This window comes from Prionailurus bengalensis, chromosome B3 (assembly GCF_016509475.1).
Source record: "Prionailurus bengalensis isolate Pbe53 chromosome B3, Fcat_Pben_1.1_paternal_pri, whole genome shotgun sequence".
NCBI lineage: Eukaryota > Metazoa > Chordata > Mammalia > Carnivora > Felidae > Prionailurus > Prionailurus bengalensis.
In genome coordinates this window covers 68,745,928-68,773,618 of record NC_057355.1, presented here as the reverse complement: position 1 = coordinate 68,773,618, position 27,691 = coordinate 68,745,928, and the positions used below count along the sequence as shown (strand labels likewise).

The following is a 27,691-nucleotide window of genomic DNA, read 5'->3' as shown; positions in this document are numbered from 1 at the left end:
CTTCACTGGAAATTTCTAGCTCTTGGGTGATGATTTCACAGGTATTCACTAAACTCTTATATGTTGTACATGTCACACATATACTCTTAAATGGCTCAAATATTATATTAGAAAAATTATAATAAAAGAAGTGGAGAGAAGTGAATCTGGACAGATCAAGATGTTCATATTTCATGGGAAAGGCAGACATATAGCAAAATGTGAACACCCGGGACTGAGAAGTCCATCTTCCCACCTGTTTTGAACATGATGAAAATTGCCTTTTAGCATCAAAAAATTGTGTGGACCATCCCATGTAGTAAGAGTTCTTTTAGTTTTCAGTGATGGAGAAAATACATGTTAAAACAAGGGTAAGTACTTAAAAATATTCTGGATCATACTACATACTTACATTTGAAAAATAATGTGTAGATGAAATATTATGTTTGTCCATGGGTATGAAATGTGTTAAAAAATAAGAAAGTAGACATTTGGGGGGAAATGTGTTCTGACTAAAAGAAGCCTGTATGGTAACCTCTCTGAGCCCACTCTCAGAGGCAGTTTTTCTATACCTGATTTTCCATAGCTTCTTCCCTTTCTTTGTTTCAAAACCAGGGTGCCCCTGTTTTTTTGACGACAAAAAAACAAACAAACAAAAAACACCAAAAAACAAAAACAAAAGCACAGCCTCCCCATGGCTACTTTAGTTGAAATCCCTGTGTGGACTGGTTCAGTGGAGTTTTTTGGTTTATTTTCATTGTTAATACTGTTGTTGGGGCGGAGTATTATAAATCAAGTACTTCTAAATGAGCTCAGTCTGTTCACAAATTATGGGTCCTGCCCTGAGTTGACCCAAGCTAATCCTAAAAATCACTTTTAAAAGTATTAGAAGAAGTCCAACAAGAAGGTAAATCTTAACTTAGGAAAAGGTGAAGAATTTTATTCTGTTTAAGAATTGTTATTAAGAATTATCCCATTAATGGGGTGCCTAGATGGCTCAGTTGAGCATCTGACTCTTGATTTCAGCTCAGGTCATGATGCCAACATCATGGGATCGAGCCCTTCTTTGGGCTTTATGCTGGGCCCCGTGCCTTTCTCTTTCTCTCCCTCTCCCCCTCTCGTTTACTTGCTCACTCTCTAAAAAAATAATAAAAACAAGAATTATCCCACGAATGTCCCAGAATTGGTTATCTTTTTAGCGTGTATGTGATGCCTATTTTTACCTATCATGGAAATGCCACAGACTGAGGGAGAAACAGCTTACATGGCCTCGATTATGTGAATCCCAGGATTTCTGGTCCTGCATGTTTTCTCTAGATCTCTTTCTTTTTGATTGCATCTAATGATCATTCAGTTTTAGAAATGTGTGTTGGCTTCAATGTTCTATAGTATATTTTGACTTAAAAAAAAAAATATAGCACAAAAACTTTTTTCCAGCTTTATTAGGATATATATACATACACACACATATGTATATACACACACACATATTTTTAAAAATGAGTCATAAAGTGAATTAGAGATTTTACTATATTCTCATCTGTTTTGATTCTAATATTTAACTTGTCATTTTTTCTTTTAAGCCAAAATGCTACACCAACCTTATGGGATTCCTTAGAAGAACCTGATATTCGGGATACTAGTGAATTTGAGTATTTATTCTCCAAAGACACAACTCAGCAGAAGAAAAAGCCTCTGTCAGAGACCTATGAGAAAAAGAACAAGGTCAAAAAGGTATTGGGTGACTATAGTAATTGTATTTTTTGTCATACATGGGAATTCATTATTGAATTGGAATGCTTTTAAGTCACTGATTGGAAGCTTTGGAAGCTGTTAAGTCACTGATGACGAAAAGAAGTCAGTAGTTTGAGAAATCTGTGCTTATTCTTGCAGGCATACCCGAATTTTCAAACTATTTTCTTAATAATCTGGACTTTTCTCCAACTATTCTGTTGAAAAAAATACAAAATTTAATTTGCACTTAGTGAAACTAGTATGCATGTTCTATGGAAAATGTTTTACTCATTCACTTATGTATAATTTCGTTCATCTAGCAAATGTTTATTGGGAGTGTATCTATGCCAGGTTTTGCTTTAGGCCCATGTGGTCCAGTGTGGTAGCCATTAAGCACATGTGGCTGTTTAAATTTAATACAGTTGGATAAAATTAAAAATTCAGGTCTTCATTGTCACTTGCCACTTTTCAGTTTTGTTTTTATGGCTAGCGGCTACCATATACCACAGATTTAAAAAGGTGTCATTATAAAAAGTTTTATCGGATAGCACGGTCTGAGCATCTGGGATGCTTTGGTGAGAAAACCCCAAAGAACCTTGGCCTGTGGTACTTATATTAACAATCAGCATTACAAACAAAAAAAAATGGAGTGCTCAGAATAGTTCTCCTGGATAAGTTGACTTCTGAGCAATGACCTGGGGACTTGAAGTCAGAGGCCGCTAGCCTTACAACAGAGAGCAAGTTCAAGATTCCCCACGCCATCAGGCAGATGTGAAGTTGAATCGAAGCTGAGCCACATGCCACCTGTGCAACCTGCCTCAAAGTTCTTCCTCTCTTTGCCCCATCCCCTCCCTGCGACATGAGGTAATGACTACTCACAGTGTTATTGTAAGTAGTTATTAAATGAGGTAATTGATATGTCCTGCTCAGCACAGTTCCTGACACAGTCAGCCCCCAACAAATGACGGCTACTCTCGTCATGTTGCTGTTGAAGTCACTGCTGTGATGTCTCGGCGTTAGCATTTTGATGATAGCATAGCTTGTGCTGGGGGAAAAAGTATAGTTCACCTGTGGCTCTGCTATTGATTTGCTCTGTGAGTCTGGGCTGCTCATCTGTATTCTCTAGGCCATATTTTTTCCTTTTCTCTAAAACAAGATTAACAATATCTGAGTGTACCTGACCCGCCAGGATGTTGTGAAATTGAATTGAAGAGATTTTGAAGGAAATGTTTTGAAAAGTGTAATAATGAATGATGTTATCATCAACGCTTTATTGTTAAATTATATAGCAGGCTTCATCCATCAGTTCCTATCTCAAGTAATATTATGATTATGAAATCAGTGTGCCTTATAGGGGAAAATAGGACCAAAACCCGAGTCCAGTTTTCTGTTAATCAAGTCAGGTTCTCCCACTGACTTGAGTTACGAATGAAAATCATGATCAAAGTCTTTCACCTGTCAGATTCATTGCAACTATGTTTTCATGAGAAAAATGTGACACCGGGAAGCCTGGGTGGCTCAGTTAGTTAAGTCCAGCTCTTGGTTTTGGCTCAGGTCATGATCTCATAGTTCCTGAGTTTGAGCCCCACGTTGGGCTCTGTGCTGACAATGCGTAACCTGCTTGGGATTCTTTGTCTCTTCCTCTCTCTCCCCCTCCCCAACTCACGTGTGCTCCTCCCTCCCCCGTCTCTCTCTCTCTCTCTCACAATAAATAAATAAACTTAATAAAAATGTGATGCTAAAAATCAGCTTGACTAAATATCAGCTTAACTCTTTTAAGAGGACATATTGCATGAAACAATTCGAATTTTTCTAATAAAACTATCAGTTACTGGTAAGGAGTCAACTAATATATATATTATATACTATATATATATTATGCATATATACTATATATAGTATATAGTATATGTATATACATATATATACAGAAGCAGTAGTCTTCTGTGTCTATAGATGGTATTTAATAAACCAGCTGGCCCTTAAAGCACATTTATTTCTATCTTGTATGAATCTCACTGCACGTGAATACATGATATGTGTATATATATATATATATATATATACATTAGTATGTATATATATGTATGTATATATACTAGTATACTATATACTCTCACTGCATGTGAATACATGATATATATATACATATATATACTATACATATGTACATAATACTATATGTACATATGTACATAGTACTATATGTATAGTGTATATATGTATACATATCATGTATTTGCATGCAGTGAGATTCATACAAGATAGAAATAAATGTGCTTTAAGGGCCAGCTGGTTTATTAAATACCATCTATAGACACAGAAGACTACTGCTTCTGTATGAAAGGCCAAAGAAGAATGTCTGTATTCCAAAGCTAGCCTAGATTTACCTCTTCCAGGGAGCCTCTTCTGGCTAACCAGGAACTCCACTGAATGTTTTCTTACACAATATCATATTAAACTTACTTTTGTCCTCTCTTTCTTCTCAGATTGGTATTACCCCTTTGTTTCTCCCTCTGGATGCTTGGTAACATGTTGTTTACTCATAAAGCTAATTATTTCTGTTTTGGCAAGTGAGTATTTTTAAAACCTCAAAGAATTTGTTTTTTTTTTGAAACATCAAAGCATTTGGTTGTTTGTTCTTATTTCTTATCTCATAATTGTTTGCCTATTCAACAGAGGATTTCCACTAAGGCAGTTAGTACTTGATATGTTTATTTTGCTTCCCTGTCTGAGGGGGAAAATACCCTTCATTTGAACTCTTTAATCTTTCTGAGTAGCAAGCTTGCCGGCATCCTGTAGAATCTGTGCACATATATAGTCTTCACATTTCTCTTGAGGTAGAGGCAGACATGTACATCTACTGGGCTTTCTGGTCCTGAGACTGGTTGGAGTTTTCAGTGAGCTTGTGACTTACATTAGGGCTGAGATTTTAAGTTTTAAACTAAAAAAATGAACTGAATCAATGCCAAAAGCTCTAAGCCTGTCCCTTACGAGCCTTCTCTCCGTGCCCGTGGTCAGATTTCACGCATCAAGATGGATTCCTTGGTCTCCTCTCAGAGCCAGGTTTTTTATTTGTTTGTTTGTTTCTCTTAAAATGAAAGTGAAAGTAAATTACAGAGTTTTTGAGCAGCTGGGGAGTTTCAGCATCAGAGGCCAACTTCATCAGCTTAACCACAGCATGATTGCCACACAAGATGACCAGGAAGAACCCTGGCCAAATCGGTCTTGTTTATAGTGATTGGAGTGGAGCGTATGTTGGAGATTTAAAACTCCAGCATTCTGAATCTTGGCTGTAGGGGCTCAGCCAGGATGGAGACCTTTATGTGAATACCTCTTAAGTGGAGTTGGTCTTCCTTCCTCTGTGCAGGCTGCATTCCTTGTTCAGAAAGAACTGTCAGAACTGTTAAGATTCCGCTGAACTCAAACTCAGATACTGGTTTCTATTTCTCCTTCTCTAGGAGCATTTGAAGTTCCCATCGCCAGTGGTGGCTGTCAGTAAACAGATACATACACTCTTCAGTGGGGCAGGGATCCCGTTCTGTAATATCTTCTAATCTGAAAACTAGAAGGCACCTTCCCAGCCACCGAATTCAGTACCCTCATTTGGCACTCGAGAAACTGAGACCTCGGAAGATGACGTGACTTCGAGGGTTTGCACACTTGTAACTGGAAAGATGTTAATAGTGACAGACACTTGAGAGGATGTACAAGAGCCTCAGGATGTGCCTTCATTTCCCCTTAATTTAAACATGAATTTGCCCCATCGACGATGGTCACATATTTTGTTGGGATGAATGAGCCGACATCTATAAATGAGAATGGCCATTATTAAAATCAACAAATACAGGCACACTTGGGCAAATCCAAAGTATTTCCTACATTGTGAAATCATCCCAAGTTTTTTTCTTTTTTCAAAGTCAATCTTCTAATAGGAAGCTAAATCTTAGAATAAAAAGAGGCTTTAGGTATCACTCCAACAACAATATATATATAGATTTAGAGCTGTTTTCCTTTGACTCTACCAACTATTTTAAATATTAGCCATAGGGGCCCCTGGATGGCTCAGTTGGTTAAGTGTCTGACTTTGGCTCGGGTCATGATCTTGCAGTTCATGGGTTTGAGCCCCGAGTCAGGCTCTGTGCTGACAACTCAGAGCCTGGAATCTGCTTCAGATTCTGTGTCTCCTCTCTCTCTGCCTCTTCCCCTCTTGTGCTCTGTCTCTCTCTGTGTCTCAAGAATGAATGAACATGTGAAATAAATAAATATTAGCTGTAATACTAACACAGATTTGTATTACATACTCAGGCGTGTGCCATCCTCATTTGTGACACCAGACCATTCTGCCACTTTGACATGGCAGTCACCAAACTGAGAACGGAAGCTGCAAACATCAGCTCCTGTCAGCACCACCAACACTCAGTACCAGCTCCTTTTTTTTTTTTTTTTTTTTGGTCCCTGATAACCTCTGTGCACATCATTTCACTTTCCCATAGTTTCCTTTTCTATAAAATGGGGAATAGCAACTCTTTACAGGCTTGTTATGAGGATGAAATGAAATCATGCTTATGAAAGTACTTTATTTCCTAGAAATGTGTATTAATCGTCTTAGTTTATGGACTAATGGGAACGTTTTATGAAGAAATTCTTGAATGTCATTCATTCCCAAGGTTGTTGAGGAGTCTTAAAACATTAGTGTGTCCATTCCTGAAACTACTTGCAAATGGTAATCTCTAGACCATTCCTGTTTTTCAGGATTCATACAATTCTACAACTTGCCTTAATAACACATGCAGACATCTGGGAGTTCATCTTACATTGGTTTAGGTAGTCGTTTGCACTGTAGAACAGAATTTCCCCTGTCAATATGCCTTACTTCTACGGTCTCTAAGTACATTTGTTCCTGGGAAAGGTAGCTCGGCACCTTGACACAGAGCCAGGAATCTGCCTTTATCGTCTGCGAGGCGTCCTCCTGGTACCTGTTGGGGAAGTGGCTGCTCTGGTGCGCTTTCCAATTGCTTCCTAAACTCGCCCTACAACTCACAGAAATCAGCATGACCTGTCACTGTTCTTCCTGTCTCGAAATGCCACGATCTCACTTTGGATTATAAATAATCTCTCGCTTGTTCCCTCTTCTGTAAGTTACATAAAATCATTCCTTTCCCTCTGCCTTTTTCATAGATACTTCTTAAGAATTAATGAGATAAAGGCTATTCCCTAAGCACTTTGGGGTGGGGGAGGGCAGCTGGAGAGGGGTGGCGATGGTTCAGCAGACACTAGTCTGTTGAAACTTCCTGGAGCCAAGAGCCTTCAGTTGTAATTTGGTCACTTTGGCGAGGATCATAGCTGTAATTCTCAACTCCCAGACTTGGTGTCTCAGTTTGGCAGGGAGGGGAGAAGAGTGGAAGGAGAACATTGTTTGGACGTCTGAACATAAATTTATAGGGTTTTCATAACCTGTTGCCTTCCAAGTTTATATAATTTCAGCTTTTGTATACAGAGATAATTTCTCTGGGCTGCTTCGGTAAGGTACGTGCATGATTCTTCCCCCAGGAGTGGGGATGATTTGCCAACCCCTTTATATTTCTCATGTGTTTGAAAAATGAGCAGTGAGTTTAGGGGTTATCATATATAGAAATGAGTGAAATAACTTGCCCGCGTGTTGATTGCATCAATATATGATCTTGAGGTGGTGCTATGTCCAGATTCCTTGAGTGATAGCTAGAATGATAAGGGCTTTCCTGTTCTTCAGCTTAACGGCAGCTGACTGGCCAGATCTACCAAAAGCAAACAGGAGCTTCTATTCCATGACAGGCACTCGTTTACAAATGTTCTGCCTTGCAAATTTTATTTGGAAATAAGGTGGCCCAAAAAGTTAAGTTGTACTTTTACTTTATTTACATATATATATATATATATATATATATATATATATATATATATAAAAGGTGGCTAGAGCTTGTCAAGTATGGATATCAATGATTCTTTCAGAATGTTAAATCTGAATATTATTCTTGGAGTTCAACTATATTTCTCTGTTGGCTGTTAAAACAGTAACAATCTGGACTTGTACCTCAAGCCAGCTGTAGTATCCTTAGGATGGTCATTACCTCCCCCAACCACAAGAGGGCATCTTAGAATGCCAAGATACAACGTTAAATTCGCTTCTTAGAACAGGGAGAAGGGGAAGTTGCAAGAGAGTAACGGCCCCTCAGCACCCTCCTGAGTCGTGTTAAATCTCTTCATTGTGGACCATGAGAGCAAATTATCCACACGATAAGGTGACAAGTATTGGGAGTCAAGTCCATATTAGGAAGGCTTGTAGGTATTAGCAGAATACAAGTTATTATTTGACATAGTTGCCGTGCTTAGAATGAACGATTGCAGTATAAAAATGCATGAAGTATCAGACTTAGCCCTTTTGTAACTGATCCTGGAATCACCTCCACAACACACACTCACACACACGCACACACTCACTCATATACACACTCACACACACACACTCACACACACAGAGCTTCTTAAATCTTCCATATCTAAAGGGAGTGAAGATTTATTTGAATAAAGATTTTGTTTTGAAAAACAAAAACATGATTAGATATTACAAGATAGGCTATGAGAGAATCTTTCTATGTATATATATTTTTAATGTTTGTTTATTTGCGGGGGGGCGGGGTGGAGAGGAGCAGAGAGAGGCAGAGAGAGACTCCCAAGCAGGCTTTCCACTGCCAGCGTGGAGACCTGACGAGGGGCTCCAACTCACAACTCATGAGATCAGGACGTGAGCCAAAACCAAAAGTTGGACGCTTAACCAAGTGAGCCATTCAGGTGCCCCATTTATACTTTTTAAAGTATCTATCCTTCCTCCTGGTTGAAGAAATTTTTTTGAATTCTTACATATATTTTTCTGGACCTCATTCATTTATGCTTAATTCGGGCCCTTTTCTGAGACTGTGACATGGGATGGGGCTAGACAGCAATTTAAGGCTGAATGCCAATGCAGTGGCTCCTCTGGCCTCCACTTTGGAGCTAGAAGGATGTGAGGCTATCGCCAGAACAGGCAAAGACCTTGTGTGTGTATTTAAGTCACAAAACCAGGTCGCTGGATGCTTTCTCAACTAAACTCGTAAATGCTTTGCAAAGTGCACACATCTCCAGTATACACTGTGCATACATGTGTTCTCACAGGTTCATGCTTAATATGGACAGAAATCAGTCTTAATAATTCCTTGCATTTATGTAATGTCTATCAAGTGAAGATGACAAAGATTTCAGTAGTGATGCTAATAGTTAATGCTAAGTAAGTGGTTTTTGGTTAAGGACTTGGCATGTATTAACTTCTTTAAGAATAACAAGAACCCAGTAAAATGGTCACTACTATTATTCCCATTTTGTAGGTAAGGAAGCTTCAGCCTAGAGGGGTTACATAACTTGTCCGGCCTCGCACAGCCCTTAAGTGGTAAGGAAATGAATTTAACAAGAACCCCAGAGCTTGTGGTCTTAATTATTTGACAAATGGTCTGTTGGTCTAAATTTAACTACAAGTCCTGACTTCAAGTTCACTTGCAGAAGGCTAAATTTTATTCCCTGGTCATTGTTTAGTGAAAGAAGCACCGGCTTTCATGTCCATAGACCTGCGTTCTACTTCTGGCTCTGACCTCAACCAACTACTGAATTTTGGGCAACCTCTTTAAATTCTCTGGGTCTCAGGTCTCATCTGTCAAAAGATGCAAACTTTAATTTGATGAATTACAACGATCTGGTCATTACTTCACTTCCACTTTACAAATAAGAACACTCAAGGTCCACCAACTTTCATTTTACCTATGAGAAGATAGATAAGACAATTAGATGGGAACCAACATCTCTGTGCTCAGACCCAGGCACTATCTGATAGATCGAGCTGCTTGACACCATCATGGCACATTGTATGAATCACAGATGTGCAGGAGCTCATGGAATGATTGTCAATAGCTCCTAAAATAAAGCAAGTTTCTGTATGTCCTTGGGGAATTGAAGGACAAGGGAATATGATGGGCAGGATGGCCATGGAAAGGCACCAGAGATCTTGTCTTAAAGGTGAGTAGTTCGTAGTAGCTGTGTGTCCAGTCACGTAACCTCTCTGGCTTTAGTTTCTGTAACTGTCGGGGCACCCACAGGGTACGTTTTTAAAGGTGCTTTCCAGGGGTGCCTGGGTGGCTCAGTCGGTTAAGCGTCCAACTTCAGCTCAGGTCATGATCTCACAGTTCGTGAGTTCGAGCCCCGCATCAGGCTCTCTGCTGACAGCTCAGAGCCTGGAGCCTGCTTCAAATTCTCTGTCTCCCTCTCTCTCTTTCTCCCCCGCTCATGCTCTGTCTCTCTCTCTCTCTCGCCTTCAAAAATGAATGAAAACATTAAAAATTTAAAGGTGCTTTAAAGATGCAAAATATCAGATCATCTGTGTGTGGACACCTTCCCACACACATCTTCTACTCACACTGTCTACAAGTGTGTGAGTAGAAAGAAACTGCACATTCGGCCCTTCATCAGCGAGTAACACGGGATAAAAGGCAAACCAACCTCACACCACAATTTTCTTCCTTCAGAGATGCCATGCGTCCCTTCTCACCCTTGTCTCTACTTAACCAAAAATGCATCTGACAGCACCAGCCATTGGTCAAGTTGGCCAGCCCCCATTGGCTGGTGCAGCCCTTCACCATTAGGCCCTTCTCGGTCTCTCTGAGTTTCCAGGGTCCAGAGGCCAAGCCATGCCTTCAGGTTCCACTGGACAAAGCTGTCCATGTGTTTCTCAGGACAGTCTGCCTTGACCCCACTACCAAGGCCCCACTTTCAATTTTTGATAAAATACCTTCTGGCCCAGAGCTTGATTTCAGTTAGGCCTGACCTGATTTCTCTCCAGCTGAGGCTAATTTGCATGGCTGTAAACACAGGGCCTTACAAAGCTCACCAACTGTGATAAAAGCAAAGGAAACCTGAGACCACTAGAAACTCAAAAACCCGCCTTTGCCTTCGGTATCTGAGCCTGACTCTGAGTCATGCCTCAGCCCGGGAGGTTGCCAGCATGCAGCAGCTAAAGAAATGTTATTCTGATTGATCTGATTAGGGCAGCAAGGTTAGCCATGGTCAATTTACAAAGACAGTATGAGAAGAAATCATGTGTGTAGCCATGTTATGGGTCAGCGAGGCCCCTGCCAGAAGTTATGAAAAGCCACAGCTCTGCCAGGACCATTATCAGATCTCATGGGTGGGGTACAAATGAGATTGGAAGGTTAGGGGCCCCTTTGGTGGAATGAATGACAAAAGGGATTGGGCTGAGAAGAGCTAGTGAATCATGCTAGCTTCCAGCTGGCTTCCTTAGCTGCCAAGCCCCTTACATGTGAGTGGGAGAGCCTGGGAGTCCCCAGTGTGGTGTGAGGAGGACTGTCCTTAGCTCCTCACTGCAGTGGAAAGGAGAGAGTGGAAAGGCTGATTTGGAAAGAACATGAGGCTCTAGGTTGACCCACTGAAATAGCCAGATGGAACCTATTGGGTATTTCGAGCCCTTCCTCCACCCAAGAGTGGTTTAATTGGGATCTGGCTCCAGGCTCTGGTTACTAAATAACCTGAGTTTTAGTGTTTTCATTTTCATTAATTAGCTTTTATGCTAGGTACCTTATTAGTCAATTAGGCATTTTGCATGTGCAAAATATCCTAGGAGGTGAGAAGGGGGTCTTTAAAAATAATTTAGAGCTGCAAGTTCCAGGGGGTTAATTCATGACCTAATTATCACATCACTTTTTACTCTCTTGTAGACTCTAGCACAACTTCCTTAGTTTACAGCAAGCACAAAAACTAACTTTAAAACTTTGCTTTCAGATGGTTGTTGCATTCATGTTGATTTTGAGGATTTTGGATCCTCCACTCTGGGTGTGGTTCTCTTTTACCCTGCCCAGTTTAGGAACATAAATGTTACTTACAACACTGGGATAAGGTGCATTAATTAACAAAGAAAGATTTATTTAAAATGTAGCCAACTGAAAGCCACATTACTTGAGCTGGGGCTCATTATGGATCACTCTGTACTATAATCATCTTACTAATGGAAAAAATGAGACATTGCGATGGTTGCTTAGAATGTGATTCAGAATGTAGCAACAGAATGTCCAAAGCATAGGATGTTTAGACTGATTTAGTAAGATCTTGGAAAAACTGGACCATGTGACATCTTTGTTGTCTATTATGTATTCTCTTGGTGTGTGGAGATGTCTCACAACTCAGCCCTCAAGGACAGCAGCCATTCATTTGCCACCAAAGGAAGGGGTAGGCGTCTGAGGCTAAAGGTACATGTGGAAGGAGATTGGTACAAACCCCCTGCACTGGCCTGTGAGTCCTCTCAGCTGAGATCTTGGTGTTTGCCCCCCAGCCACCAGGAAGCCAGGGACAAGGCTGTCGTAGGAGCCTGATTGCCTGGCCCCTGACCGGCTGCTTCCTCCAGCACACCCTGAACCGAGAGCCACAGCTAGTCTGAGAATGGAAAGTGGTAATGGAGTGGTTCAACATGGGTTTCTTTCTAAGTCATCACTTTATTCATGGGGCAAGTCCCTTCATCTTAGGCTCCTTTGGACAGTTTCCTCTTCTGTGAAGTGAGAATAATCACAATACCTACTTGAAAGGGTGATTGTGAGAATTAAAATAATCTCTGTGTTTAGCTTTGTGCCTGATGCACAAATGCTTGCTACTCCCTCCACGCTATCACCACCGTCACCGTTACCATCAGGTGTAGGAATAAGAACAGTGTCACCACTAAAGGAAAACAGAAAGTTGGACTCAACCAGAGGCCCCGCTTCTCATTCAGTGATGGCTTCTGAGCCCCCAGAAAGCTACAGGAGGTCCGTTTTACTCTATCCTTTCTTTGTGTGTCCTACTGGGGGCACAGCTATGTAATTAAAAAAAATGAATTTAAGCTGGATGCTCTAAGATGAATGTCCTCAAGGTGTGCCAAGAGAAAGCAGTGTAATAGAACAAAAAGGTCTAAAATTTGTCTCCGTTTTCTAGTACTATTTTTATTTGGCTTTCATGATAATCTGTGTTTGTGGTACAATTTTAAGTGCGCCAGCTGTTGGCAGGGCCTCCTTGAATCCTTTCAGAACATGGTAAGCTACAAATAAATATAAACACGTCTAGAATGGCTGATTTAGGTGATGATGGAACTCAAAGTATGATATTTTAGGTTGGCTTCCATATTAATGAAATAGGCTGAATCATTTATTAATTTTCACCAGCATAATATATGGATATAATTTTAAGAGTTAAGCAGAATTAAAAGACTTTAAAAAATGGAAAGGTCCTGCAAATATCAATAAATTTCAAGCAGCTTTTCATATGGGCACATCCTCTGATCAAGTTGAAATTATAAATCAACAGACAGATGACTTCAATATGTCAATAACAAAGAACTCCTTGCCTTTTAAAATTTATATTCATACCTGTAAATAATTCATGGATCAAGAAGAAGTTATAATGGGACTCAGAAAACACTTTAACTCAAAAAATAAAAATATGTGTTATCAACACTCCGAGGATGTAGCTAAAATATATGGTCATGAGTGCTTATTTTAGGAAAGAAAAAGCTGAAAAATAAGTTAGCTTCCAAAATTAATAGCTAGGAAAAAAAAAACAAGAAATTAAAAGCAAATATTAGGTTAAGTGACGGAAAAGCCATTTTTTGAGGTCAAATGTAATCAAATATTACAATTTGATATGCTTCAACCAAATACTACATTTTAAAAGGGGAGAATGGGAATTTAAAAGCAATTTTATATTAGTTTTTTAAATGTTCATTTATTTTGAGAGAGAGCACAAGCGAGCAGAGATAGAGATGGAGAGAGAGAATCCCTAGCAGGCTCTGCAGTGACACAGGGATCGACTTGGAGCTCAGTCTCACAAACCATGACATCATGACCTCGGCCAAAATCAAGAGTCAGAGGCTTAAGCAACTAAGCAACCCAGGCTCCCCTAAAGTTTTAAAACACAGTACAGAAGATCAATAAAGTTAAAAGTTCTTTGAAAACAATAATAAAATCCACACACTTTTGGCAAGATTGAGAAAACAAACATATAAAAATACTGGGAAAGTAAAAACGAATATAACTACAAGATGCGATAGAAATATATAAGATGTAAGAGAATAGCATGAGCAAACTTTTGGCAATTAAAGAACATGAAAGAAACAACTTCCTAGAAAAATATGAATTACCAAAACAGAGTCAAGAAGAAACAGAACACCCGAATGACTATAACTACTAAGGAAATTGGATTGATAGTGTAAAATCTTCCCACAAAGACCAGGTGGTTTGATTACAACAAACATTTTCTTCTTACACAAAATACTTTAGAGAAATAGAAGATAAGCTCGTATATAGTCTTGATAGCACTATCAGACAAGCAATGAATAAAAATTACTATATTGAAAGCATTAAAGTTAACCTAAATGAAAGGAGAGATCTTCTCTTTATGAATGATAAAAGCAATATTATAAAGATGTCAGTTAACACCAAAATGATTTCTAGTTTCAGAGTAATTCCAATCAAAATCTAAATAGGATTATTTGGAATCTGACAAGCTTACTCTAAAAATTTGTGTGGAAGAGCTAATGTTCAAAAATAACCTTACAAAAATACCCTTAAATGTGATGTTTAGTGAAAAAGTCACAAAAAGTGATTCCACTGATCTGCAGTTAAACACATGAAAAGTTGAGGTGCATTTGTGGCAAAACTATTTTTTAAAAAAGCAAGGGAGTAAGAAACATAAAATTCTAAAAAATAGACAATCTGAAACAGAAAAATTGGGAGGATACTTACTCTACCTCATACCAAGAAAAATAAAGTAATGGGTAGTAAGGTAGTTATGAAATGTAATAATTGGCACAGAAAACAAAACAAAGATTAATGGAAAGAGTTGAGGGTTCAGGAGGAAGACCGATCAATGTATATATGCAAATAATATATGATAAATGTGGTATCTCAGATCAGGGAGTAAAATTGATGATTAAAAATACTTTAAATGTTGAATATATGGCCCAAAAGAAATAAAATAGATCCCTCCCTCACATCATGAATCCAAACCAGTTCCAGATGTATCAAGTACATGAAAGGAAAAAGTTAATAGTTTTTAAAAAAGAATATAGGAGCATATCTTTTAACCTCACATGGAAAAGACAAAAAACATAAATCACATAAGAAAGATGTACCTTAAAATAAAAAACTCTTGTTCATGAAAAGATACCACAAAGAATATGAAAAGATAAGCCACAAGCTTGGGAAGACATTCATAACATATATAACTGAAGAAGAATTATTGTCGAAAATGTAGAATTTTTACCGATCAATGATAAGTTGTTCACTTTCGATTATTAGAAAGGTAGGCAAAAGACATGAAGAGGCTTGTCATGGAATGAATGGTCAATAAACATGTGAAGAGGTAATCAACAAGTCAGCAGCTAGGAAATGCAGCAGTCTCATTTTGGACCCACCAACTTGGCAAAAATTAGTAAGTCTAACTGTGAGATATTGGGAGGGTGTGGAATGGTAGGAATCCTCATTATGCTCATTGGAAGGTCAGGTCCATTTACCTGGAAAGCAATTTGGTTTTATCTAGCTCATGTGAGCATGTGTACACCCTCTGTTCAATCTTCCTTCTGCACATTGGTACCAGGAGACTCCTATGAGAATGTTTGTAAAAGCTTTGTTTATAATAGGAAAAACCTGAAAATGACACTTTCATTAGAGTAGATGAATGGACTGAGGTCAGTTTCCGTAACAATACCATCCAGCTTTGAAAAAGAGTTAGGTTATAGCTACACGCATCCACATCGATGATTTCTAAGCAAGATGTTGAGTGGAAAAAGTCATGAATGATCCCATTGGTCTGAAGCTCAAAAATATGAAAACCTACAAAGTTTATGAGATCATACATTTGTGACAAAATGATTTTTATTAGAAAAAATAAGAGCAAGGGAATAATAGACATAAAACCAGAAGAGTGTGTCCTTTGGAGGAAAATTGTGCGGAATCTAGAGACCCTCCCCCCCAAAGTATTAGTAGTTCTCAGTCTCTGAGTTAATAAATTATAGTTTCTTTACCTGTTTGTTTTTGCTTACTACCTCTGCTCCATCTTCCAAGTCCCTTTTTTAGTATTTTTTGCTTCTGACATCTGTATTTCATGTTAGAGGATTCCTCGAATAGTTGGTAATCTTGGCTGCTATTTCACGTATAAAACTGAGGCATGACAAACCTGGATGGAAGCTCAGTAGAAATGGACATGATTTGCTCAGTGGTGGGTCTCATGGTGGGGTAAACAGTTGTAGAGCAGTCATTTCATTTGGGAGTTTGTCTTTGCTTTTAGACTGATCTGTTTTTCCAGATGGAATTTCTCCAGGCACCTGATTGGGGCTGGGGAGTAGTATGTCAGCCTGACTGCTAGCGTTCTGACAGAGAAGCTAAGAAAGGATGTGGATGGAACTTTGATAATTACTCCATTCCACTACAAGACCTCATCCCCGTGGTCTGCTCTGCCCAATGTTCTTGAATCCCAAGTCTGTCTGGTTGAATTTCACTGGAAACTATTTCCTGAACACACAGGTGAGGTTATATATCTGGCACCTAATTGCACTGTATACCAACTTTTAAATAATCCCCTTATTTTTAGCTCCCCACCTCACCCTTGCCTTCCCAAGCACACGATGCCTCTCATTTGTGCATGTTTGAGGGTCCCCCTTCCTCTGCAGACAGTTAGGTTTGTCCTTCCGTTGTTCCGTGGAATTTACCACTCTTTGAACTACTTCTGCCTTCACATTTTCTGTTTTGGAATTGAATGGGGTCTACTAGTTGCACTGAAGGTAGATTTTGTTTTTGATACTCACTCCCATAATTTTGGGTTGGCTTTATAGGAGAAAAGAAAGCGAAAGACCTTTCCTTTGCTACCCTAAAAGTCTAGCACATTTTGATTTTCACATTTTAGAAGCTATCGTCTTGTTGCAACATGAATGAATGATGAGGGATGTATCCTTGCAGGAATGAGATGTACTTCAAGGGAAAGTACCCTGGACTAGTAGTCAGGCATCTGGTGACTTTGGGCAAATGACCTACTGTGTATTTGTTGCACTTGTACTATCAGGAGGTGACTTGTCCATAGGAGAGGACCTCAGGGTACATACACTGATGACTCTAGTCAGGATGGAGGTGAGGGCTCACTCTTCACGGATGATGGTGAGTAAATATTTTGGGTCACTGTGTTGTTCCATTCACATGGATGACTGAAGGATAGAGTATAGCATATGCTCGCTTTCTATGATGGATGCCCTGTGAGCATGAGGAGAATGCTAAAGACTGATTACTAACTGGGGGTAATAGGCCGGGTTATGTACCATAAGCCCTGACAGAATCTCATAGCAGTTTAAAAATACATATACACAGTGCTCTTTCATCTTGCCTCTCTTGCTGGAATTTCCTGGAATCCTCATTTCGTGTTTATAGAAGGAACTCTGCGAGCTTACTAGAAGCCGTGTGGTTCTTATGTCCACTATTGTTGCCCAGAAGGTTAACAGAGTAGAATGACTTAGGTTGCAAATACTGTACATGACAGCAATGGCTGCACATGAAGACTATTCACATTAAGGTGAAGCATGTACATAAAAGGAAAAACTGAAGTAGCCTCAGGTGTCCTTAGGCAAGGGAGCATTCCTTTTTGAGTTTTGCCACAGATTTTGCCTCCTGGTGGCTTGAGGCCCCGAAGCTAGGAGTGCCCACTCTTACCAGCTCTTCACTATCCGAGCAGGAGTGGGAAAAAGCCAGGTAATTTGCATCACGGTACACTCTGAATCAAAGGCCATCCATCATTTCTGATATCTTGAATGCAGTGATTATCATATCAAAGACACATGATGACATTGAAGATAATAAGATTTCTGTTGCCCATCATCACTACCCAGCTTGGAGTAATTATTAGCACGTGTTCTTTTCAAAAGCCTAATACTCTAAGCTGTGGAGAGAGAAAAAGCTCTATTTGAGTCACCAAGAATATATAGGAGAGTGGGTTCAGGGTCTTAAATGAGAAATATCGATAAGACAGGGAGTCCAAAGGTCTTACAAACTTTGTTATTTAGAATCCTTAGGAGGCTGGTATGGCCATCTGTGTTCACGGACTTGGCCTTCTGTAAGAAAGCAGTCATCCTTGACTGAGCATACAGCTTTAAGAGACTGATGGAGAAAGGGGCACATTTCTAGCTGGTTGGTCAAAAAAAAACACTGGCAATCAGGGATTGTAAACACATACATACGTATATGTCATATATGGCACTGTGCTTAAGTGCCAGTGATCGTGAACAAAAATAATACATTCATTTGAGATCACCTGACTACTCAGGCAGCAGCATGAGCCTTACCTAGTAGCTTGCTAGAAACCTAGGGCTCTCAAGCCCTGCCTGCAGTGGTTTCCTAGGTCCACCTCAACCAAGTGGGTGGCTAAAAACACCACAAATCTATTGTCTCAGAGTTCTGGAGATTAGGAGTCTGAAACCAAGATACTGGAAAGCGCCATCCTCCCTCTGAAACCAGTAGAGGAATCCTTCTTTTCCTCTTCCTATCTTCCTGTCTTCTGGTTGCTGGCAATCTGTGGCATTCCTTGGCATGTAGCAATGTAATTCCATTCTCTACCTTTGTCATCACTTGGTATTCTCCCTCTGTGTCTTCCCATGGCCATATATTTTAAGTTTATTTACTTTTAGAGAGAGCACAATAAGGGGAGGGGCAGAGAAGGAGAGAGAGAATCCCATGCAGGCTCCGCACTGTCAGCCAGTCTGATGTGGGGCTTGAACTCACAAAACCGTGAGATCATGAACTGAGTGGTAACTAAGAGTCAGATACTTTAACCGACTGAGCCACCCAGGCACCCCCACCTCAGGTTTTTTTTTTTTTTTAAGTCATAGCCATCTTCTTTTTTTTTTTTTAATTTTTTTTTAACATTTATTTTATTTTTGAGACAGAGAGAGACAGAGCATGAACGGGGGAGGGTCAGAGAGAGGGAGACACAGAATCCGAAACAGGCTCCAGGCTCTGAGCCGTCAGCACAGAGCCCGACGCGGGGCTCGAACTCACGGACCACGAGATCATGACCTGAGCTGAAGTCGGCCGCTCAACCGACTGAGCCACCCAGGCGCCCCAAGTCATAACCATCTTCTTATAAGGACACCAGCCACATTGGATTAGGGGCCTATCTGACTCCAATGTGACCTAATCTTTATTACTTTCGTCTGCAGTGACCCCATTTCCAAATAAGGTCATGTTCCGAGATATTGTAGATTACGACTTCAACATATCTTTTGTAGGAGAAATATGGTTCAATCCAAAAAGATTCCAACTCCTTCCTAGTGAAATAAAGTCTATATTTATAATGAGGTCCCTCATAATTCACATGTGTACTAAACTTCTAGAGGATCTCCCACAAATTCTTAATTGTCTTCTACAGACAGCTTTCTGTAGACAATTGCAGGCTTTGCCTACAGTTGTAGAGGTATGTAGGAACCCCATCCCACGTGATCCCATGCAATTTAGGAAAAATTGGTAGAAAGCTTTCACTTTTCTCCTTAATGCTATGTCCCATGGGGAGAGATGGGGAAGAGAAGGAACATTTAGTCTACTAGTTTTGATAGCCATGCAGATTGATTGTTGGGATGGAAATTTAAAGTAGGATTATAGTACAGAAATTGAAAACAAAATGATAAAATGTGACTTAAAGCTCGTGTGGCACCATGTCTCTAGTGTATCTTGAATGGTGAGCCACTATACTACCATCCCTCCTAAGCCAGAGAGTAAATAAACTCTCCATCCAGCTGTTAAAGGCTGAGTTATATGAATAGAATAAGTTTCTGGCCTTGGGAGAATTTGAGCAATGATGACTGGAGGCTGCCTGAAGGCATGGAGTTGAATTTTCCTGCATTGTCTGTCCCAGAGAGTCCTTCTTTCCTCTCAGTCTGAACACTGTAGCTTAGCATTCATCCCTTGAGTTTATTTTTTTTTAATTTTTTTTAACGTTTATTCATTTTTCGATAGAGAAAGAGCATGAGTAGGGGAGGGGCAGAGAGAGAGGGAGACACAGAATCCAAAGCAGGCTCCAGGCTCCAGGCTCCGAATGCACAGCACAGAGCCTGACGTGGGGCTCGAACGCACGGGTCGTGAGATCATGACCTGAGCCAAAGTCGGATGCCCAACCGACTGAGCCACCCAGGTGCCCCCATCCCTTGAGTTTAAAAGGCAGAGTCTTAGACAGTTGGGCCTGTGTTTTGTTTTGATTTTGTTTTATGTTTCATGAGAAGTTGGATCTTTTCACAGTTTTCTGTTTTCTTTCTGCCATGTAGAAGAAAGAATTTCAGCCCTCTGTCCGGTTGCTTCTCACCAGGTCAGCTATCAGTAGTTTAGAATTGTTTCATGTTCATTACAACCAAGCACTCTTGAAGGGGCCTGGAGCTCTCAGACACCATTGATTGGCGTTTCTCATCTGTACCTTTGTGTGATGGTACTTTGGTCCACCCTGAAGACAGGGCTCACTGATGAATGCACTGATGTCTCTTGATCGTTTTGTCTTCTGAATCTCTGATCAATGGGAAAATGCATGTGATTTCATTTCAACACAGAAACTCTCAAGCCATTGGTATTATCTCCTGCCCATATTCCCACCCACCTCCACATCATGGTGCCTCCCCCCTCCAACCGCTGTCCCAGCCTTAGCCTTCACCTGCTGTGGTCTTCTCTCCATTTGCTTTGTGAGCAGAATTCAGTGGCCTGAAAACCAATAAAAGGGTTTTTCTGTCTCATAAGTCAGGGCATGGGATGCCAAATATGTTCTCAGATGCAAGACAGGATGACAGTTCGCCTTTTCACATGTTTTGGTGAGGAGCCTAAATCTTTAAAGTAAACTTCATCTGAGCAATTTTATGTGTCCCCAAAAATAAGGCCATGGAAGAGATTCAGACCTAGCAGTTTGACAGAACAGTGAAGCTTAGTTTTCCTTGAAACATTTAGTGGGACAGATAATCAGGCTGTGTGTGGAAAGCTTATTTTAATGGCATCACCAGGCCAGTTGACAGAGGCCACTACCCAGAAGCATACCTGGCCATGCTGACCATGAGCAGTGAGGGCTTGTTTGTACTGAGTCGGGTGACACTTCATAATATGGCATCATGGAGCCAGCCAGCCAGCTCCTCAGGCTGCGATGCCAGAGAGTGGTGGGGCCGGGGGAGGGGAACACAGGAGAAGAAGGGACAACGAATCTGAGTCAGCACTTACTTTCCTGAGCACCTGCCAAGGAACAATTGCATGTTTCCAATGAAGCTCTCCCTCTCCCTGAGGAGAGAGAGCAAGATGACTGCCAGCTCTGGTCTTGTTCCCCTCCAGCTGGCCCTTGCTCCTGACATCGGCTGGGGGCAGGAGTTGCTTACCTACCCCATCTCCAGTCAATGCCACACTAGAAATGGCAGGGAGGGCACAAGAACAGTCATACCTATGAAAGGGGATTGTGTGAGTTGCTTTATCCCCTGAATTTAAAAAAAAAATTTTTTTTTTAACTTTTATTTATTTTGAGACAGAGAGAGACAGAGCATGAACGGGGGAGGGTCAGAGAGAGAGGGAGACACAGAATCTGAAACAGGCTCCAGGCTCTGAGCTGTCAGCACAGAGCCTGACGCGGGGCTTGAACTCACTGACCGCAAGATCATGACCTGAGCTGAAGTCGGCCACTTAACCGACAGAGCCACCCAGGCGCCCCCTGATTTTTTTTTTTTTAATTTATATATAAAACCTGCCTCCATGGACTAATATGCATCATGGCCTTGTGTATTATCTTGTGTCACTTCATAGTACTTCTCTTGGGAAAGTCTCACTCTGTCTTCTAAATTAGATTTCTATTACTTGTAAAATAAGAATTTGCAATCTGGTGATGGTGGGGGGGAGTCGGTTATGAAAGGTTTAGTTTCTCTAAACCAAAGGGTTCCCTATTATACCATATCCCATATCTCAAAAGATGCTTTCCAGCCAGTTTGGACTTCATACTACTTATATTTCTGACTTGAAGGTATCTGGAGTAGATTATCAGCTTGACCGTCAGAGCTTGTAGCCCATAGGATAGGTTCATCAATTTCTATGTCTCTAGTATAGGATTCTACCTGCCTCTGAACTCAGTCCACAGGAATGTCTTCAAGGCAGATGCAACAGTCATGAAAATACCCAGGTCCCTTTGGCACCCAGTGGCTTAGAAACGTGAAGGATTATTCTTGATGAGATTAGCTGACTTTTCATTTAGTAGTGCATGTGTGTTATGGCAGCCTCATAATGTCTGTGGTTGTGCCAAATAATGGTATTGATAAAGAAGCATAAGCCAAAGATCATCAGCCTAAAGGCACAAAAATTAAAAAGAGTGGTTTTTAGAATTTTGCTTTGAAGAGTTACATGGTCTCCTTTCTGTATATTCTCCACTCTCTTCAGTTTCCATGAGAGAAGCAAACCACATACTCATTTGTTCTATAGAGTTGGCCATGTCCTGTATATGGATATTTGAAATGTATGCCTGTCATGGAAGTAAATATCTGCCCATGTATGTGGATCCTTCATTATTTGTTTTTTTTTTTGGGGGGGGGGTGGTGGGTGGGGGACGTGATTCAGACAGGAAAGGTAGCAGCTTTTACATGCATTTATTTGCCTGAAGTGCCCAGGAGATGTTTGTTGGTAATAACATAGGTGGCTGTATTTAAGTAGATGTGGTGCCTGTTCTATGATAAAACCGACTTCACTGGAAATGGAAATCCTGTGACTGGAACAGAGAAATGTCAAATATGAGGACTGAGCCAAAGAACAGAATAACTACTTGGTCTGGTATCGGTTTGAATGTGTTTGATGTCTAATGAAGGTGTAGGTGTAGAAATTCATCATCTTCATTTTCAGACAAGGAAGGCTCCCTGGAAGAAGAAGGCTTCTATAATTCTCTTAATTTTGTAGCTGTGCCGAACTCACTTGGCCAAGTAGGCTTCTAGCATGCATGGTCTATTCAGTCCGTTTATTTTTATTTTTACTTCTGGCCATGCCTGCCAAGCTCAGGCAGAAAGCTGAAGATATATGTGGATTTTATGTAAATGTGAAAATCCCACTGGGCCTGGCAGGAGTTCCTTCTCAGTCTGTCTGGCAAGACCTTTCTAGCTGAGCAGTCAGGGTGTGGTTTTTTCCAACGTAACAAATCTGTCTTCCCATTTCTGTCTTAATTCTTATTCAAAGAGGCAGGTTCTTCTGAAAATCCACATATGTAAGAAATAATAATCATTTGGATACACTGGCTCAAGGTGCAGGATTAGGCAGTGTGGGATGTGGGCCTGCCTCTCCCCGCTCTGGAAGGCATTGCGAGAGCTCCTTGGGCAATGTAATAGTACGCATGTGTGACATGCCCTAATCCAGCATGCGGCGGGGGTCTGGAAAGGCTTTGCCTTAAACTAGGCATGTCTAATAGGGTTTAACGCAACCTGTGAATTCGCCCCTGCACAAGGTCAGCTTGTAGGTCAGTGGAATGCTGCACAAATTGCATTCTCCTCCAGACTGTAATTATACCTAGGAGAAAGCTCTGTGCTGCCCAGTTCAGCTGACTCCAGATAGGACCAAGATAAACTGAGGGCTTGCTAACATTTCTCAAAAACTGATTTTTAAAGATTTGATAGAAAGCGTCTCTTGTTTAAAAAAAAAAATGACAGTCTTAAGGTTTATGAAGGGGCTTTGTATACGGGATGGTGAGACTTGCTATTGTCTGCCTTCCCTAGGAGCAGAAAAAGATTACTTGAAATGGAGGCATGAGGAATTTGAGTCAGACATTAAGCAAAACTCTTTGCTGCCAAAAGTTACTCAATACTAGAAAGTGATTTTGAGGATTATGACAAATCAAGTAATACGCACATGAGGACAAAGAGGAATGAGAAATGGATATAGAGAGTAGTCCCAGAATAGGAATAGGATGAAAAGTTCAGGTTGTGTTTGCAATTAGCTGAGGTATGACTGTGTTTTATGTGTTTGATGATAGAAAATGGCTATAAATATACGTGTTCTGTATGAAGACACTCTTAATAGTTTTTTAAAGTATGAACTTCCTTGTAAAGTAAGGTCCGTCTTTAATTTCTGGGCTTGCCCAAAGGCAGAAGGTTAAGTTAAGCAGCATTTGCAAGTTTCTTCAATGCTAATGGTAAATGATCCCCAAACCCACTTCAACTAGTGTATGGACTGAATGAACAAACTTTTGCAAGTACTCATACTCTCTTGTAAATTTTTTCTAAAGTATCTATCTTTTTTTTTTTTAATTTTTTTTTCAACGTTTATTTATTTTTGGGACAGAGAGAGACAGAGCATGAACAGGGGAGGGGCAGAGAGGGAGGGAGACACAGAATGGGAAACAGGCTCCAGGCTCTGAGCCATCAGCCCAGAGCCTGACGCGGGGCTCGAACTCCCGGACCTCGAGATCGTGACCTGGCTGAAGTCAGATGCTTAACCGACTGCGCCACCCAGGCGCCCCTAAAGTATCTATCTTGAACAGCATGGGGTGGGCACTTTTTTCCTAAGAGCCTACATGGAAAGAAGTCACATTGGGAGCTTCAAGGCATAATGCTGTCTACTGGCTCCACATAAACTTGGAAAACCATTTGTTTGACATTCACATTATGAAGCTATGGGCTAATAAAATTAGGAAGCTGACCAATATCCAGTAATCAAATGCAGTGGATTGGCTTCAAGGTCTTCAATAGTGTGAAAGCCCCTCTGCTTGCTGGTCTTAATGCCTGGAAGAACCTTTACCCCAGTGGTCATACAGGATGGAAAGAGCCCCCTTCTATAATGGCTAAGCGGAACACAAGTTACACATACGTGGACCTTGAGAAACTTAACAGAAGACCATGGGGGAAGGGAAGGGGAAAAAATAGTTTCAAACAAAAAGGGAGGCAAACCATAAGAGACTCTTAAATACAGAGAAAAAACTGAGGGTTGATGGGGGTGGGGCAGGGGAAAGGGGAAAATGGGTGATGGGCATTGAGGAGGGCACTTGTTAGGATCAGCACTGGGTGTTCTATGTAAGCGATGAATTATAGGAATCTACCTCCAAAACCAAGAGCACGCTACATACACTGTATGTTAGCTAACTTGACAATAAATTCTATTAAAGGAGAAAAAAGAGAAGAACATGAATTATAGTGTCATTTGGGGCTCATGGTCTACAGAGCTTATCATCTCTCTCTTTTTTTTAACATTTTAAATTTATTTTTGAGAGACCAAGACAGAGCACGAGTAGGGGATGGGCAGAGAGAGAAGAAGACACAGAACCTGAAGCAGGCTCCAGGCTCTGAACTGTCAGCATAGAACCCGACGCGGGGCTCGAACCCATGAACTATGAGATCATGACCTGAGCCAAAGTCAGACGATTAACCAACTGAACTACCCACATGCCCTAGAGCTTATCATTTCTTAAATCTCCTTCACAGAGAAGTTTTCTGAACATGAGACCTGGATTTTTGTTTCAGGAAAAGAGCACTGAATGTAACTTTGGCGAATGGTTTCAAGTTACCCAGAGGAAGATTGTGCCCCAAACAGCCATCTCCTTCAAAACCCCCATTTTCAGTGAGTCCTGACATTTTTAAGGATCGTATACAAAGCACAATTAGAATCTCTTTATGTTCACTGATCCCCGTAAATAACTCCCTTGTTTCAGACTTATTTATATGAGTTTCCCCTTCTAACTAGTCTTTGAACTCCCACTGAACAAGGATACACCAACATAGGAGTTTCCATGTTGTGAGTTTTGTTGCATTAGACTGACTACATTTCTGCATCAATGTAAGGATGAATCAGGGAAGGTCTAGAAATAGAAGGCTGGTCTCCTGACTTTTTTCATGACAACTAGTCACCAGACTGTGATGCTGATGACTTTTCAGAGTTGGCCAAGAGGCCATGGCGGCTCAGTGTGCTAATGCTAAAAGAGGAAAGGACCATTGTATTTATGGCTGTAGTTATTAGCTGTGTTCGTATTTTTACTTAGATTGTCACGTTGCTGTGAATCTTTGACTGGGGCCAGACAACTTTAAAAAAAATGTTAAAATGGCACAGGATAGTAACAAGTAAAAAGGCTTAAAGAAATGAGTGGTGCTGATTAATTATTTAATTAATAAATAGTTCGATGAAACTTTAAAATTTTTTTTTTCAACATTTATTTATTTTTGGGACAGAGAGAGACAGAGCATGAACGGGGGAGGGGCAGAGAGAGAGGGAGACACAGAATCCGAAGCAGGCTCCAGGCTCTGAGCCATCAGCCCAGAGCCCGACGCGGGGCTCGAACTCCCGGACCTCGAGATCGTGACCTGGCCGAAGTCAGACGCTTAACCGACTGCGCCACCCAGGCGCCCCTCGATGAAACTTTTAAATCCTTTAGCTATTCTTTTAATGCATCAGTTACATTTCCTATTATAGAAAGGGCAGACAATTAGATATCTGACAAAAGACACGAGACGTAGGGTTCTAAAAATTTTCCTGATAATCATTATGGTCACCAGTCCACACTTTTCAGTAATGCAAATATGGAAGGTGTAGATGATTTTGATTTCTTCCAAGCCCCGAATATATTAGAGAAGCTAGTGGATAGGGGAGAATAAATACCCAATATTACTTCATCTTCTTTTCATGTATTCTTTCTCTTCAGAGAAGTTTTTTAAAGTTTATTATTTTGAGAGACAGTGTGTGTGCATGTGCATGAACAGGGGAGGGGCAGAGAGAGGGAGAGAGAGAATCCCAAGCAGGCTCCACACCATCAGCACAGAGCCTGACAAAGGGTTTGAACTCATGAATTGTGAGATCATGACCTGAGCCAAAACCAAGAGCCAGAGGCTTAATCAACCGAGCCACCCAGGCACCCTTCTTCAAAGAAGAAGTTTTGAAGTTCACTTTATCTATCTAGAAGTTACCTTACCAAGAATGCATATAATGCAATATAAGAAAAACAAGGGGAATTTTCAGTTAATAGAAGGTTCTGCATAAATTGGATCTGGTTATTTGAAACTTGTGCCTGATTCTTTTTTTTTTTTTATTTAAAAAACATTTTTTTTTTAACGTTTATTTATTTTTGGGACAGAGAGAGACAGAGCATGACTGGGGAGGGGCAGAGAGAGAGGGAGACACAGAATCGGAAGCAGGCTCCAGGTTCTGAGCCATCAGCCCAGAGCCTGATGCGGGGCTCGAACTCACGGACCACGAGATCGTGACCTGAGCTGAAGTCGGATGCTTAACCGACTGAGCCACCCAGGCGCCCCAAAACTTGTGCATGATTCTAAAAAATTATTTTTAAAAATGTAATTATTGGTTGATAACAAGATGATCTTCTCTTTTAAAAAATCTTCTGTTGTGTTATAAATCTTTGTCTTCTTCCTTCTTCTCTTTGTTTATTCTCTCTACCAGTTTTCTTTATTCTTGTCTTCTTTCCTCCTTGCTGTTTTCTTCCTAGCCACTCTGCTATGAAAGCAAATGCCTCTAATAACAGGTGTAGATCTGGGTAAGGAGTTGTGAGATTTGATCACAAATATCAAAAAGGAAAATCAAGTACTGGGTGAGCAGAACAAAGTGTTCTTCTTTTTTTGTGCCTCTCGCTTTAATGCCCTAGCAGTGAGGCAACTACAGTTACTTCATAGGGCCTCTTGAGCATGAAGTATTGTTGTCCCTGGAAATCCATTGGGGGCCACTAAAGAAAACAAAGTTTACAGTATTCTGGTGTTCATTGCCCCCCAATTCATTTGGGGGGGCCTGTGTGCAGAGCTAGCACGTACCTACGGCTTACTAAAGGTACAATAAAAGGTAATTCTCATCTTCCTTCTTCTCTTTGAAGATGCCCCCTTCCCACAGCAATCTCTGTGTAAACCTCTTTCTCCTTGCTATTCAGCTAG

At 40.6% G+C, this 27,691-nt stretch overlaps 1 protein-coding gene across 2 annotated transcripts in view; it reads left to right on the top strand.

Moving 5' to 3' along the window:
- Positions 1–27,691, top strand: part of FMN1 (formin 1) — a 431,558-nt gene that overhangs the window by 232,719 nt on the left and 171,148 nt on the right. For both annotated transcript variants that reach the window (XM_043555725.1, XM_043555724.1), the window contains one exon: positions 1,563–1,713. In XM_043555725.1, the coding sequence (XP_043411660.1) occupies positions 1,563–1,713 (151 nt within the window). The remainder of the gene's footprint in view (positions 1–1,562; positions 1,714–27,691) is intronic.